The sequence below is a fragment of the Hirundo rustica genome, chromosome 5, assembly GCF_015227805.2.
Source record: "Hirundo rustica isolate bHirRus1 chromosome 5, bHirRus1.pri.v3, whole genome shotgun sequence".
Classification (NCBI taxonomy): Eukaryota; Metazoa; Chordata; class Aves; order Passeriformes; family Hirundinidae; genus Hirundo; species Hirundo rustica.
The window spans coordinates 5,213,543-5,230,825 of record NC_053454.1 but is presented as its reverse complement, the minus strand read 5'-3'; the positions used below and the strand labels follow the sequence as shown (position 1 = coordinate 5,230,825).

Below are 17,283 nucleotides of genomic sequence, written 5' to 3'. Positions count from 1 at the left end.
AATCAGAAGGTTCTTGTTTACAAAGACATTACAAAGTCCATTTTTATTATTTTACACAGAACTGAGACTAAATTCACAGCTTCTGATATTTGGGAGGTTGACACTAGAAAGAGATTTTTTTTTGATTGTTTGCTCAGGGATAAACAAAATAACTGATTTCTTGAACTGCTGGTTCCATCCATAGCTCCTGCACCTACTGCTTTCTCTAGAAGCATCCAAATGGGTGTTGAAGTCCTCTGGTAAGCACAGAGAGACGTGCCTGGGATGCAGAAATAGGAAACGCAGCAGCACTTACAGGCTTGAAACTGAGAGTGGCCAAGGCAAGCACTCATTCTGAGATCCACTGAAGCTCACAAAAGGCTTCACCAGGCATTGAATGGACCCTCAGCAAGTGGGTGTACTGCTGAAAATCCAGTGCAGGGAAGAGTGTCTCCTCTGTCTCTCAGGAGTAAATGTGATGGAGCTTTAGCTCTGCTGATGGACCTGAAGGCATTTATTGCCTCATAACTACAGACCACCAACACTTGGTGGTTCTTGTCCTTGTAACTTATGGCATGATCTTTGTGGGACTGTCATGTTACACAACACAGTCCATCTGCTGCCTAAATATAGACAGTATTTTTAATGACCCGTCCAAAGCAAGAGGTATAGAAGAGGAAACTCAACATGACCAAGTTTTCTGCTCTCCATAGTTTCTTACCAGCAGGGCTGGAGGTTTCTCTGTTTAATTGAGAGGGCTGTTTTGATTCTGAAACATGGTAGGAGTAGAACTATTTGCTGTTTAGGTGGCACTAATCAGAATTTTTGTGTCTATACTTTGTTGCGTGAACATACATAGAAATAATGCTCTGTGCTTCTTGTCTCAGCCTGACTGTAAGAGCCTGCTGGACCAAAGACTAAACCCCAAAGATGGAAACCAAAGAGGATTCTTAAACATCTAATACTTACTAATCCCTTTTGATTCTTAAAGCCCAAAAGAACCGAATTCTTTGACAGCTCTTTCAGTTGGTTAGAAGACAGAGGGGAAATGATTTGGCTACAGCAACAGCACGAGTCATGAGCAGGTCACTGGGGCTCTCTCCAGTGCCAGATTAAAGTCAGCAGCTAATCATTTTCAAGCCCACAGGATGCAGCTGCTGCTCGAGACAGCAGCCTGTGCACACCATCCTCTGCCCACTGACCCCATGTGTCTACCCCTTTATCACCATTCACATGGGCAGGCTGGAGGAGATCACTGCAGGTTTTCAGGAAGAGCTGGAAGTCGACTTTTTCCCCAGCTGTACTGAAGATGTTGATAGTCACGTTGCAGAGCGGCCCAGGATAATGCTGAAATGTTTTTCTTCTATGTAGGACTGTAGTGTGAAAATTGCACTGTGGGGAGATTTAAATGCTCTCTAGACACATGGCAGAACAGTACAGGAATGTTTCGGTTTACTATTTTACCCCCCCACTTATGAAGTGATCTACCCAAGGAGCAGCCTAGCTTAGACCCTCTTGGGCGTGGAAGCTGTTCTTTGCTGCCTGCATAAGCCAACCCAAAATTTAGACAAGTTTTGTAGAAGTGGGTCAGGACTCCTTTTAATGGCCTCACTGGGGTTTGCACAGTGGCTCAACAACACATCTCCAGCCACGTGCCACTGAGAGCAGACAGGGGCTTTCACCAGGGAAAAAAGGGGCTTTGAATGGGACAGGATGGAGAACCAGAGTTAGGGTGTTCAGTGACCAGAGTGAGGAGACACAGGCTGCTGAGGCTGAGGGGGTAGAATCATGAAAATGTGCCCTGCTCCCATTCTACAACCAGCTACTCCATTGGAAAAGGAGACAGAAGGACCTGTCAGCCTGATAATTCTTCTGTGAATTCCATGGTTTTGCAGCATACTTTGCTTTCTTCATTACTATTCTCTCTCTTAAATTAGACACTGGGCAAAAAATGATACCCAGGGAGTTCTGTCATCCAGGTCACCTCCACAGCAGGCACAGTCTCCTGCAGGCTTTTCCATTCTCCCCATCAGTCCAAGCATCACATCCATGTCCTGAAGCTGCTTCCATGAAGATCAAGAGGAGAGCTCAGCCTCCAAGCTGGTGCACACTGCTTTGATCCCTGCAGCTGAGGGGTCTGTAAAGTTCACTGGAAGCTGGGCTGGGGGCCTCTTCTTCCCTGCTCCACATCGTGAACGGGACACTGAAAACCAGCCAAAATGGGAACAGTTTTGCTTCAGCCTCACCAAACTGGCAAAAGGAAGAAGCTGGGCTCTGCCAGGCTTTTCCACTGCTTCACTGGCCATTGATGAGAACAGACCTTGGATACACACAGCACTTTCCTTAAGACCTGGCACAAGAAGGGAGGATTCCCTGCCCATCCTGTCTTGGGAAGGACATCTGTATTGTGAGCAACCCAAGCTCATATTGATCTGGCAGATTTTGGGGTGCCAGACTTTGGGGTGCTAAACTTTTGTCCCACATTTGTGGAAGCATTCTGCTGTTGTGGGATGGCAGAGAACTCATCTCCGAAGAGCGGCTGCTGTGTGAGCCCCGGCTCTGAAATGGTTATTTTTTGTGAATATGGTGATGATGTGATAAAAACCTGGTTTTCTTACACCAAGAGAGTGAGTAAAAATGTAAAGCAGGGGGTTAACCAGAAGAACAAACATGTGAGGAACTGGTGAGAAAGGAGATGGAGGTTTAAAGTGAATGAAAGTGTTCTGGGACACCAAGGTTTATTACCAGAGAAGGTAAAGATTGAGAAGCAAAGCATATTGTCAGGGCTGGAGCGTGTGTTTTGAGGACAACGCTTGGCCTTGGGTGACCTCCTGTGTGTTTCTAAGAGCCATCTTTATGATCTGAGGCTGTGGGGCCTCAGGTCACTATCAGATGTCCCCAAAGTAGCAGAGTCAGCACTGTGTGCTGCGTCTGGGAAGCAGCCAACAACCCCAGGGACTGTCACAGCCAGGAGGTGGCTGTATAAAAACATGGATCATACACCAGACCTTTGCCCTGACTCTGTTTGGGAGACTCTCACTCCCCACCCCAGAGCAGGCTGTGTCTCCACCTGTGACATTTATGGCTCCACATCTTTGTGTGAGGGGGCTGAATTGCTGCAGAAGTGGGAAATGGGCTGGTGTTCCAGGACTAAAGCTGCTGATGCCTCTTGCAAACACCTTTTCAGTGCAGAGACCCGATTACACTCCTCTCTCCAGTGAAGCAAGACAGAATCTGACTGTAAACAGTATAAGGAAATGGATCCCTTAATTCCATTTCCTATCATTCTGTCATAATTCTTCCCAAGGGAACTGATACAGCCAATACATTGGGAAGCCCTGAAAATAGACACATTTCAAGTTAAAGTAGACAATTGAGTGTTCTGCAGAATTGGGATCTGAGCTATTAATACACCTCAAGGAACAACCCAACACGGAGCAGGAAATGCAGGGCCAGATCATTGCAATCTTTGATCTCTGTGATTCAACAAGGCTAAGAAATTTCAGTTGCAAAACTCTCTCTACAGCAATATCGGGTTCAGTAGTGTGCTGGTTTTTTCAGCAATCACTTTGGTTCAGACTCTGGTCCATGCTGTAGTAAATTCCTGAGGATTTTCACGAGTACATCAGAAGTCAGGACCTGGCCCACTCTAAGTGCAAGTGAACAAATTACTTTGATCTAGATCCTCTGAAAAATCTGGACACTTCAGTACAGTTACAGTGGGAATCAGGCAACTCTGACACTGGACCCCCCCTTATTTTGCTAGGCACGATACTTCTTTCTCCCATCACTTTAATTCCTCAGGAGTGGGGAAAACCAGTCACAGACTACACAAATCAAGAGGGAGGTATTGTATCATTGTAATAGAAGGTAAAGTCACTCCAAAGTCAACCCTTTCCAGGGGATCATTCATATAAAGAAGTTTGCACACCACTTAATAAGCACAGGAGAACAGATATCTATTATTCGATGGCCATCAGCTTCTGTCCCCTGCAACGAAGATAAATCCACCATCACTTCCAAAAGACATTGACCCAAGTCCTGTACTTCCCCAGCAGTTTTCATTGCCAGACCAAGGAGTTAGGAGCAGCCAACTACACCAGCACACACTGCCCAGGAGCCACCAGAGGCAGACATCCTTTCCAAAGCTGGAATCAAATGCAACCAAAGCAAACAAGCCTAATCACATCAACAAAGTCATCCGTTAATGAAAACACATCCCACAAATGAGTGAGTTGTTAAGTGCTAGTCTATTCCAAACACCTCAGAGGAAAATTCATGCAATCTGTAACACTTACATCAGAGTCCCATAATATTTACATAGAGAAAAAGAAAGAATAAACTGTTAGGAGAAAACATTTGGGGGCAGAAGGGGAAGGAACATTGTTTCAGAACACAGAAATATTCATCTTTGCTTTTATCATATCTGTGGTTCAGCTGACGTTTATTAAACAACAGTTAATGTTTTAACTTTCTGCTGGTAAAATGCAAATATACTTAAAAACTACTGATTTTCTGTGATTTTTTTTCCCTCCCTGAAATAACCAAAATAAATATGAAACTATTTTTTCAAAAAGAAAATCACAAATTGCTATTCAGAAATACCAATGCAAAGTGATGCAAACCAGCCCTATAAAATTTGCTTCAGTATTTAGTGAAGGGAAAATTTAAGGAACAAAATGCCTAGAGAAACAGAAAATTGTTGTTTGTTCTTTAATAAGGTTAAAAAACAAAACAAAACAAAGCAAAACCGTTAATGAGAGCTGGAAGCAAAACTGGCTAAGAACGAAAATAAAACCATCTCCACCGTTTAATTGAATTCGTTCAGAGACGTACATTCAGCCCCTCTGACACAAAGTCAATTAGCGCTTTTAAAGCACTTTCCACTGTAATAACTCATGTGCATTTCTTAGCATACCACAAAGAAGGGCTTGGATTCAGCCAGTGGACCAACAGGGTGATTTGGTTAAAGCACAATTAAGTGGATGTCCCATCGAGGTCCTTGGTGAGCTGCACTGCTGGTTGTGTGTGATCGGTCACCTCGTGGAGCACAACCCTGCAGAGCACACCCACAACAGACCCATCCATCTCTAATGTCCCTGCACGTTTCTTACACTGCCTAAGGCTTCTGATCAGCATTTTAGTATTAAATGCCCCCTCAAATACTTGCAGCCCCAACAATTCTCTTGATATACAACTGTTTCTTCATTTCATGACAGATATATTTATTCTCTGCAAGAATTAAAATAGTTTCTTGCTCTCAACCATGACCCAGGTCTTTGCAATAGCACCTAAGAAATGTTAGTTGAGAGAACACCACCAAACATAATTTTGTTACTTCTTAAATGCCGGTCCCAAGCAGGAGTGTTTAATATTGAACAGCGTTTAAGCATTCGCCAGGCGCTGCCAAAAGACAAACAAATATCCCTGGAGATTTTCACTCTGTCCTCTCTGAAAGGGAAAAAGAGCTCTTACATAATTGTACCACTCTTTCTGAATGCTGTAGCCTGACTTTCCACAGAACACAAAGGAGATAAATCAGAAACTCGGGTAAAGAGCTGGAAAGAGTTCTACCAGCAAAGGCCTGGCCCTGAACAAAAGCAAGAGGAGCTGGCAGAGGAGCTGTCAAAAAGATGTGCTGGAGTACATCTGTCAAACAGGCTTGTGTTTTAGTGAGGCTGCCCAGAGCAGAGGAGGATGAATTGCATCAGTGCTTTGTCATGTGCAGACCGTGAGGCCAGTGGGAGTGACCCAGCTGGGCAGGAGAGGGCTCTGCAGTGGAGCCAACAGCTTCAGCACAGAGAAGCCCAACACTACTGACAGGGACAGTCCTGCTCCAGCACACAGGAGCTCATCATCTCCCAGCCCTGCTCACAGGGACAGTCCTGCTCCAGCACACAGGAGCCCATCATCTCCCAGCCCACCACTGCTCACAGGGACAGTCCTGCTCCAGCACACAGGAGCCCATCATCTCCCAGCCCACCACTGCTGACAGGGACAGTCCTGCTCCAGCACACAGGAGCTCATCATCTCCCAGCCCACCACTGCTGACAGGGACAGTCCTGCTCCAGAACAGAGCCCATCATCTCCCAGCCCACCACTGCTCACAGGGACAGTCCTGCTCCAGGACAGAGCCCATCATCTCCCATCCCACCACTGCACACAGGGACAGTCCTGCTCCAGCACACAGGAGCCCATCATCTCCCATCCCACCACTGCACACAGGGACAGTCCTGCTCCAGCACACAGGAGCTCATCATCTCCCATCCCACCACTGCACACAGGGACAGTCCTGCTCCAGGACACAGGAGCTCATCATCTCCCAGCCCACCACTGCTCACAGGGACAGTCCTGCTCCAGGACACAGGAGCCCATCATCTCCCAGCCCACCACTGCTGACAGGGACAGTCCTGCTCCAGAACAGAGCCCATCATCTCCCAGCCCACCACTGCTCACAGGGACAGTCCTGCTCCAGGACAGAGCCCATCATCTCCCAGCCCACCACTGCTCACAGGGACAGTCCTGCTCCAGGACACAGGAGCCCATCATCTCCCAGCCCACCACTGCTGACAGGGACAGTCCTGCTCCAGGACAGAGCCCATCATCTCCCAGCCCACCACTGCTCACAGGGACAGTCCTGCTCCAGGACAGAGCCCATCATCTCCCAGCCCACCACTGCTCACAGGGACAGTCCTGCTCCAGGACAGAGCTCATCTCCCAGCCCACCACTGCTCACAGGGACAGTCCTGCTCCAGAACAGAGCCCATCATCTCCCAGCCCACCACTGCTCACAGGGACAGTCCTGCTCCAGGACAGAGCCCATCATCTCCCAGCCCACCACTGCTGACAGGGACAGTCCTGCTCCAGCACACAGGAGCCCATCATCTCCCAGCCCACCACTGCTGACAGGGACAGTCCTGCTCCAGCACACAGGAGCCCATCATCTCCCAGCCCACCACTGCTCACAGGGACAGTCCTGCTCCAGAACAGAGCCCATCATCTCCCAGCCCACCACTGCTGACAGGGACAGTCCTGCTCCAGGACAGAGCCCATCATCTCCCAGCCCACCACTGCTGACAGGGACAGTCGTGCTCCAGCACACAGGAGCCCATCATCTCCCAGCCCACCACTGCTGACAGGGGCAGCTCCAGCTCAGGGGGCTCAGGCTGTCCTCAGCCTGGCCTTCAGGCTCTGCAGAAATGCACCCTCCATGGCACCTGCAGGCCTCATCCTCATGACACCTTCTCTCAGGATATCACCTAGGGAGCAGCATGCCTGGACATCTGCTCCACCAGCCTGTGCTCTCCTAAGAGCTGTGGAGGTTTCTGTGAGTCAGACAGCGAAATAATTGAGTTTTTCCTGCAAGAGCATTAAGGCAACTGCTCCTGCCAAAAAGACTGTGCCAAGGCTCTAAAGCAGCCTTTAATATCCCTGCTTGAGGAAAGACTTGACTATCTGCCCATTTAGATTATAAACTCTTTGGAAATGAGAACTGCTAATGATGGGACTCTGAAATTGGTTACACGAAAGTTTGCACTAAGAAAAGATGAGTGCCAATAGCTCAAGGCAACTTAGTCCTAGCTAAACAAAATTAGATTCTTTCTTCCCCCAGCTTTTTGTGGCACTGAAAAATGTTCACATGACATAGTCAGCTCTCCAAGCTACCAAAGATGCACTTACAAAGGAGAATTTTAATGGCAGGCCACTGTCTGAGAGTGCATTAATGCATGTATTGCCTTGGAGACAGAGAAAGGGCAGCCTGTGGAGACAGAATAAACCCTCTATGACACAGAGCCTCAGCACATCCCTATTGACATGTTCTAAGGGACTGGATTATGTTGGAAAGGGGAACAAGAATAGTAAGACAAGCCAATGTGAAAGATGGGATATGCAATTTCAAGATCGAAATTACTTTGGGTCCAATTCATAAACATATCAGACTGATTGCTGCTTTAGCATCATTAAATGGCTTTCCTGAGATTACCTCATGACCGTTAAGCCCATAAGGATTCAGTGATTCTTTTTATAAATGTAACTTTGAAGTCAAATCCATAAAACAGCTTTAGGCTAAAATTAGAAAGGTTCTAATAAAATGCCACATGAATACAAGTGTTTCATGGTTGTTTCAACAGACACCACCTTAAACATGCTTCATTGTCCTGCACAATGGCACACTCACCCAGAAAAGGAAGGATAACAAATCAAATATGAGGTAAAAATCGCTCAGGGTACAAGGAGGCTGTGTCAGGCTGGCCCATCAGCCCCCAAGCACCAAGGGGGCTCTGGCACCAGGAGCAGGGCTGTGGGAAGGCACAGGGGGCTGCTGCACGGTGGCAGCACTGTGATCCTTTAGTGCTTCTGCTGCTGTCTCCAGGTTGATTAGTGTGCAAAATAAATGAAAAGCACATGAGATGAGAAGAAATGGAGTTGCAAAGGTCTTATGCTTCCACCAACATGAGACACTGCCAGTCTGTATTTCTCTGTATTTCTTTTTTCTCCCCAGACAAGCTGCTTGGCAGTCCCATCCCCTGGCATGCCCAAATTGGAGGTCTCCCACTCCTTTCATCTGTCACTGGGGAAAAAATGCAGAAGTGACATGTCTGGGCTCTTAGCAACTGAGCTAACTGGCACAGCACTGAAAAGACCACCAGCAGCTAAACCATTCACTGCACTCCAACGTTTGTAAACACAATAAATGCTGGGGACAGTGGGGACATTTTTCAAAAATGCTTCTGCCAGAGACTGAATCAGGAAGAGTCAGTTCAAGCCTATTTTGTCATACCAGGGTCTGCTGCTGGGCTTTGCTAAATACCCTGCTTACCCCAAACACAAACATCCTGACCACCAATGGAGGAACACGTGCCAATCCTTAGGGAACACAGCAAAACAGGGCTGGGACTGATGAGGGTTTGCTCTTGCTGCATTCCCAGTGGATTTACACCAGCACTGGGGGACGGGGGCAGAGGAGTTACACTGCACAGCAAAGACATGGCACATCCTCTAAAAGAGAAAGGAGTGAACTATTCCAGAGGAACAATCCCCATCCTTGGGTGACACAGGTCAGTACGGTGAGAAGCACTGCGATTCTTGCCATCAGCACACACACAGCTCCCAAAGCCACTCACAGCTCACAGCCTGGCCTTCCCTGCTTTGGTCCCCTGGTGTTAGGAAACCCAGTGAGCAAGAGCATCAGGAGCAAGCCAGGCTGGGGGATGCAGCCATGCCCAAAAGAGATGCATGGATACCAGGACACAGGAAATCCAGCACTCACCTCTGAGGAGTCGGCAAACTGAGCAACACGTGCACACTGGAAGAGGAGCTGAGCATTAGGAACTCATCAGATGAAGCCACTCTAAGAAAATGCTTGGCACCATTTTGAAGTGGACTTCAAGGCCCTTTTGTGCACAGGGAGATGAGTATCTCCACTGACCAGCAAGGAGCACAGACTCAGGAATGAGCCTCATCCCAGGCTGTGTCCATATGTGTGTTAAGGATGGGGTTAGGAACAGCTCCCTGCTGCTGTTCTCAGAACACTGAACACAAATAACTCCTGATTGGAGGGACCTGGGAGTGTGGATAAGAATGGGAGCATGGATGCATAACCCAGTGCAAAACGCTGTATGATAACAAATACAGGGTGCAGTACTGGGATTTATGCCTGGATTTTTTTCAGTAGATTTAGAATTCTCGCAGGAGAAGTCTGGTTACTGCAACCACCCACACAATTTCTAAGGAAAACTATCCACACATCCCTGATCTTCCTAAACCAGGAGGGCCCTACAGGAATTAATATCCTGATGAAATTACCATAAGAATGAAAGCAGCCAAGGGAATTGCATTGCAGCCTTCAGTGAAAGCAGGTGTTCATGAATGTGTGAAGTTTATAGCTTCATCTTGAGCATAGTTTGAGTCCTAGGAAACAGCCCCAATTTCCACTTTGAACCTTTCAGTTTAACATTCACAGTGGCATCAGTGACTCCATATTAAAGGAAGTTTTTGAAGGATAAAAAACTTTGACCTCTATGTGATTTTTTTTTTTTTTTTTAAGTTATGATTATCCTGCACTGGAGACAGTAGAAGTTCTTCCATAGTTTCACAGTCATTTTAAAGCAGCACCATTGAAAGCAGATGACCCACTGTGCCTTGCACTCTGGCCTCCACCTTCCTTAACCCATTGCTGATGTCTGTGCTGCTGCTCTCTACTGGCTTGAGGATCTGACCCAGGTCAAGAGCTACCTGGAAGCAAGGGATAGCATTTAACTTGACCCAATTCCTTGACTGAGGTCAGCATGTAAAAATCAGATTTAAATGCATCCAAAGGAAAAGACAGATGGGCCAGGGGCAGGCAGCTGGGTTACACCCTTTCAGTGGGAGCGCTGCCTCACATTGGCTGGATGCTGCTGTGAAACTGTGGGCTTCCTCAAGAGAACTGCTGGGGCCTCAGCCTCTGATCTTACACAGAAGGAAGCCGATCACAGTTTTATGACAGATTTTTCTCTGGGAGTTCAGACAACATATATCTGGGTTGTTCTCATACATCTTTCTGCTTGATGGGGACTGAATACCCAAACACATCCTGACTGCTGATGTTCATGCACCTTTGTTCTGTACTGCAAAGCCTTTGGTCCTTCAGCACAAGACCAAAAAAACAGCTTTGATTCTCTCCTGCTCAGAGGAAAGGAGAGTATCAGAAAGCACACTGTCCATTTCTGCTTTGAAATCATTCCACATAAGAATGATCTTAGCCTGGGCCAAGCTTAAGCAGAAAGAACACTGGGTTTGGGCAATACAGAAGGTGACTCCATTGTCTGTGGTCCTCTGCCCCAGGCAGCACCAGCTCTGGACACTGACTGTCCTGTGATTTAACACAAATTAAGGCAATACCATAAGGTTAAGTGTAAAAGCTCCTGTTAATAAAGACAAGTCTGTATGTGGATTGTTTCTGGACATTTGTCAGAAGAACAGGATTCCCTTGAAAAATGTTTGGAAATATTGTTCTGGAATTTACAGTTTTCCATAACAATGCACAGCCACGTGACATTTACAGTTCCCAAAGGAAAGAGCCAGTTCTGCCTGTGGAAAAAGCACAGGTTGGAACAGGCATCGAAGTAAAATGTCACAGTCCACGACCTGGGTGCCAGGACAATAAACTGAGAAATGCTGAACCAGGAGTGAAGTGAAAGATCAGATGAAGAGGTGGTGGGCCTGCTACATGGAGGAAAGAGATCACTGTGTGCCCTCAGTGCCCATCAAAGGAAGGTGTGCACATTTCCCTGGAGCTGGTGCCTCATGGGATGTGCTGTTTGTGGGGTCAGCAGCCCCCACAAATCATGGCAAAAGCAGACTCTGCTTCTTCGTGTCACCTGGGTGTAGCTTTTGACTGGGTGTGAGGAGGAGGAGGAGAAGGGTCTTTCTGTGGGATGAATGTGAACACACCTGTGGTGTGCTGAGCAGTCCCACTCCTGCAGAAGGACCATCCTCCAGCAGAACTGCACAATGGGCACCACTGAACAGCAGCAAGGACTGCAAAAGGTAGAGGGGGATAAAGTAGCAAAGAGTAGAGGAGAAAGAGTAATTCCCTTTGTCTCAAAAGCAGCTCTTGCTTATTCTATTTCTTGGCCTCATAAGACACTCTTCAGCAGGCAAAAAAACCCCCTTTTGCTGTATCTGCATGAAGTCATTACAAAATCCCAAGTTCTTCACAAAATATTTTGTGTCAAGAGGGGATTCAAAGATTCACAAATCCATCTAAGCAGCACCATTCACATTACAAAAATAACAACAGTGGAAGGAAAATAGGCTGACTGTTTGTGTAGCCTGGTCCTGCAGCCAGCCAGCTTTTGGCCATGGCCACAGCCACAGCCCACTGGTGTCAGGACAGCCTTTTCCCATGTTTCAGTGGGCTTGGAAAAATGCCCAAGAGTTGTAAAACCAGAACCTGAACTGCTGCTGGTGCTCACAGAGGGACTGGGGGGTTTAATGCCAACAAAACTGAATTTTAGCACTCCCTTCTCTCTCGTGCAGGAAAGACAACAGACTTCTCTCTATCCCTCTTGTCTTTCCAAATCACTTTCTTTCAGATATCACATCTGCTCTTAAACACAGTCACAACCAGCAACACCAAGTTCCACACCAGGTCTGGCTGTGTTTCCATTGCTCAGGGAATGGGAGCCGTATAAACAACTCTAAGGTCAATCTAAAGAGCCCTCACTGCTCTAAGAGTATGCTTCCATACACCATTTGCTCTGCAGCAAAACTGGCTTGAGGAACTTCCAGTTCCTGGCCTCTTGATCTCATATCTCCCTGAAAGTCTCCCAAAACAGAGATCTTGGAGGCTTCCAATAAGATAGATTGGCACATTGGCTCAAACGAAAAATAATCCCTCAAAAATAGTACAAGAAGGTATTTTTAATCTGCATCAAAATCAGCATTTCTTCCTCTGAGTTCACAGCTGTCTACTACTGGACAGCTTGAGTAGCCAGAGCTGGGCTGTTCCATCACCTTATCACCAAAAGAGATTTTGGGCTAACAGAATCGCAGCATGGTGTGGGTTGGAAGGGACCTTAAAGATCATCTTGTTCCATCCCCACTGCCATGAGCAGGGACACCTTCCACTAGACCAGATTCCTCCAAGCCTCATCCAAAGCCTGGCTTTGGACACTCCCAGGGATGCAACAGCCACAGCTGAACCGAAGTTCCCCTGATAACATAATGATAATAAAAACAATAACAACAATAATATCAAACCCAAAGAAACTCTCTTCAGCATAAAAGAGCAAAGATGAGTGCCTGAGGAAGGGACCACCACAGTGCAAAGCCACCATTTCCAGCTGGTGTTTACAGCAGACCCGAGTGGGGTCAGCTCTCAGCATCCTCCATGGCAGGTCCTGTGTGAGCTTTTATTGGCTCATTTAGTTAACATGCATTTTTATGTTCAGACATCATTGTTCCAGCTTAATTCTAACCTTAGGAGTGTCAGAGCTCTCATCAAAAAGGGACGGTGGTTTTGGTGTGCTTTTCTTTCCTGGATGCTTCATCTAAAATTCTATAATAGTGAGGCTATTAGCCCTCAGAAAGTGAGCTCTGCTGTCTTGTCAGTCAAAAAAACCCCACACCAGCTAAGAACACAGCTCTGTGTTCTTCACTGTGAGGGTAACCTTTAAGTCCTGCCCTCAGCTAATTCCCTTAATTAGTGTGGTCACAAAGAGATCAGCTCCCAGGCCACAATTCTAGCTGGCAGCAGTCAAGGACAATCAACATAAGCCTTCTTTGAATTACATATGACCTTAGTTTTTGTTTTGGGAATCATTATCCTCCTATTTTAAGGCTTCTCTTAAAGCACTAGGAGTAAAACACTTGCAAAAGGAAAGGGTAAGATGTTTCCTTTTTTGTTAGTTCTTTTTTTAATGTTGCTAACGTGATTTGTGGATTGGCAGTGGGAGTAAGATGGAAGGAAAAAAGAGGGGGAAACACCTCTAAACAGCAAATTAAAAAAAATCAAAACAAAAATATCTACTTTAAGTCTGCTTTGGATGACAGGTCACTGATACAAGAGGTGATAGAGCATCAGGAAAACGGAAGCAGGTTCTGTAATTCTTAAGAAAAGTTGGCTATTTAAAATGTGAACACATTCATGCCAAACACATAGTCTGGGTCATTTTTGCTGACTCCACCTGATGTCCCACTCTGTCCCACTATCTCTAAAGCAGGAAATAAAAGAGGATGGGAGGCAGTGGGGACATCTGACAGGGACATTTATGTCATCTCAGGGCTTTGAGACAGGAGAAAGAGCTGTGTGTCTGCTGTGCTGCAGTGACTGCTCATGGTAGATTACATGTATCTACAGCACACGAAAGGGCAAATTCTGACTGTCCCTTGCTTATGTCCAGCTCTCCAAGTAAACAAATGTGAAAGGCGGAATGATGGAGCTATGTCTGGGTTTAGTGTGCCCAGAGCAGTGTCATCTCACCAGAACATGGCCCTCAGGATGTGACACAGCTGGGATGACACATCAGTCTTACACACACACACACACGAGAGCTGACCCTGATCAATTCTCCTCTCCAGACATTCTGAGTATGTACAAAATGGTGCCCACATGAAACAGTGCAAGGACTGGAGAGATCAGAACTGTATCTTTCATTTAATGTGATTAAAAGTGAGAGCAAAGCCCGTGGCTGGAGTCTCCCACCACCTGCAAGAGGAATATGTTCATATTCTCTGCAGGTGGAGAATTAGGCACCTCAATGAAATCACCAAGTGAGATGGGACACAGAGAGGTCTTGGAAGATTTTGCAAATTTGTGCAGTTTCCATTAAAAAAAAACTAACCCAAAATCTCAAATTACTTGAATGTAAAAATTTGTGATGAACACTTAGGCTGAGTTCAAAAAGTTCATGAACAGTTTTTCAGAGATTCATTCTGAGAGATCCTTGTACACTATGGATACAAAACCAGACCAAAAAAACCCCAAAAAAACCCCAAGGAAAAAAACCAAAAAACAACAACAACAACAACAAAAAAAAAACCAACAAACCAAACAAACAAAAAAAACCCCCTCTTGTGTCTTGAGACAGGGGTTTGTGTCAGGTAAGATGACTTCACTGTCTCTAGAGCAAAACTACAAAGACTGCTCCACTCAACATGGAATTAAAATAACTAAATTAAGGTTTATTTGTGGCATTATTGCTTTTGGTCTAAATATGTGACTTTTTAAAGAATTTTATATTCTGTGTGTGAACGCTTTATTTTCAGATTGATTACTTCAAGCGAAGTGTACACAAGACCTTATATAAAGATACAAATGAAACCAATGTGCACCCACATTTCAGTTTACCCATGAAGAAAATGTATTCAACAGACAATGTTAAAAAAAAAAAAAAAAAAAAAACAACCTCTGATTCACAGAATTTGTAAAAGGCTTGAAGGACATTTTTTAGGAAGGATGAGACATTTCTAATACCATTCCAAAACTAAAGCAAATTAGAAGGGGTAGCAACTACCCAGGCTTGAAACACTGCAAGTGTTTGCACAGACTTCAGCACACACAAGTTGAAACCGCTGAATTTCTGATTTGCCAGCATATGTTTCACAAGCTACCAAGTGCAACACGCCTGCAACTTTCTGTGGCTTCTCATCACAGCACTGGAGCTGAGTGATCTTTGGTGGTGTGTGGGAATCCCAGAAGCCATCTGGAGCCGCCTGCTTGGGATAACCCTCCATGTCTCAATTTTTTAGATCCGATCTGCAAAGCTATCTCCAATTAAATGTTTTAGATTTGGACTCAAAAAGATTTCTTTAATCAAGCTTGAAATAAATTTTCTAAATGAATCCTCAGAAATGGATCTTATTTACAGTGTGATATTTCTTCCCTTTGTTCTTTCAGAGTTAGAGAATAAGCCCTTGCCCTTAGGAGACACAGTTTTTTCAGCATGGCTTGCAGCCCCCAGCCCAACTTCCCAGCTCAAAGACTGAGTCTGGCTTCTCTGCATGCTCAAGTCCCATCCTTGGTACCAGGCAGGAATAGCAACCATCAAATGATGATACTGTTTTATTTCCTAAGTGCCAAGAGACTCAACAGCACGTCTGTGCCCTGGGAATTCTGGAATGTGCTGCCTGCAGTGTCTGTTTCTCTCTGTTCCTGCCAAGGGCATGACTTCATTGAACAGTGTGATATTCCAGGCAATACAACACTGAAAATAACCCTGGCACTTACCTGAGCTGCCAGTGCCTTCTGATGCACTTCTGGATGGTTTGGGGTGGCTCTGTTTGCTACTTGTTCGTACAGTGACCGAAGGAGGAACAGTGCTGCTGCTGTCTCCACGAATCGTCGAGAGATCCTGCATGCTAAAGCTCCGTAGTCTCTCAGACAGGGCTCCCTGTCCCTAGGTAAGCAAGCAAGGAAATAACACAGTTAGAGCCAACATTTTGAGACTTCCTTCTCTCTTGCTCATTGAAATCCATCGGTCCAGTAAGCTAGAGATGACAAAATGTGCTGCTGAAAGCATCATTCCCTCTCTTGGCTCTTCCTTTTGGAGTGGTTCTATGGCAAACATCTCTGATTCTTCTTTGCAGTGATCTGGACACCGAGCAGCCTCGGCCACGTGTAAAGGAGCAGGATGTTGTTGTACCTTTCTGGTAGCTACTTTTCTTCACTAGGAATGAGTCAAAGAGATGCTTGGCTTCAGAACCACAATTAAATGGCCTGCATCAAAATAACTCCCTTTTCAAGTTAATCATCTATGATGATATTCACTCAGCCATTCTCAGCAATACACAACACTTCCAGAGCACAGAAAATATGAAATTTTAAAGTAATAAAAAGTATAGCTAAATTCTAAGAAATACAACAGTGCTTTTTTTCATGCAACTTAAGGAAGAAATTAACTAATGCAATATTTTTCTTTCTTTTTCACACTAATTCACAATCTGGCAACAAAGATATTCCTTGGTGAAAGGAATGTAACTCTAAAGGATATGTTGGTTAAATTACACTTTCCATTAAAACTGCATCCCATCAAAAGGTTGACTGTAAGTATTCTGTACCCCTTCTACTACACCACAGCCATAAAGTAGGCACACCAGAAAATTCAATCCATGCAGAATCATAGAATTTTTGAGCTACATTAAATGACAGTCAGAATATAAATTGCATAACTGATAAAAATCACAGTTATGTTTTAACATTTTATTGAGGGGGGAGGATCTGAAAGATATTTCATAGACACATAGTCTTGAAAAAATACTGAAGTAAACACGTAGAGCCTGATTCTAACATTCTTTCTGCAATTGTAAATTAGGAAAAAACTCGATGGATGCTTTGACTGAGATGAAATCAAAAAGAAGGCAAATAACAGACAGTAAATATTGTCCTGTTTAACAAAAAGATAAGGCAACCTGTAGCAATTCACCCACCACTTTCATCTCTACTTGTATTTGTCCAGCAGCACCGCCTGACCACTGCCAGAGGACTTAGGCTGGGGCTGGACCAGAACATGTCACTGCTTCCTTCTGAGCTGCAGTTTTGAATATTCTGACCCAGGGTGCAGGTCAAGGCCAGTGGAAGGTTCACTCTGGTGCTGGCCTGGCAGAGACAAAGGGCTCACCCCGAACAGCTATAACTGGAGGTAAGACCGGACACACGCCGTGTTAAAGCTCTTAGGCAGCACAGCCTGCCCCCTGTGCACTGGCATGGATCCATTGGGAAGGCAAAGCAATCATTTACCTACTGATTGATCAACACCACTTCAGAAATCCTGCATGCACAGTGAGGAAAATCAGTGCCTCTACCTCATACAAGTTCCT

At 45.5% G+C, this 17,283-nt stretch overlaps 1 protein-coding gene across 7 annotated transcripts in view; it reads right to left on the bottom strand.

Annotated features, from left to right (window-relative positions):
* REEP1 (receptor accessory protein 1) overlaps positions 1-17,283 on the bottom strand; it is a 66,357-nt gene that overhangs the window by 3,961 nt on the left and 45,113 nt on the right. For 3 of the 7 annotated variants that reach the window (XM_040064043.2, XM_040064045.2, XM_040064046.2), the window contains 2 exons: positions 15,695-15,863; positions 9,251-9,286 (listed from right to left, as the gene is read on the bottom strand). In XM_040064043.2, the coding sequence (XP_039919977.1) occupies positions 9,251-9,286; positions 15,695-15,863 (205 nt within the window). Of the gene's footprint in view, positions 1-643; positions 2,183-3,823; positions 3,963-9,250; positions 9,287-15,694; positions 15,864-17,283 lie in introns of those variants that run through there. The other 4 variants (XM_040064049.2, XM_040064048.2, XM_040064047.2 and 1 more) reach the window with 4 other exon arrangements.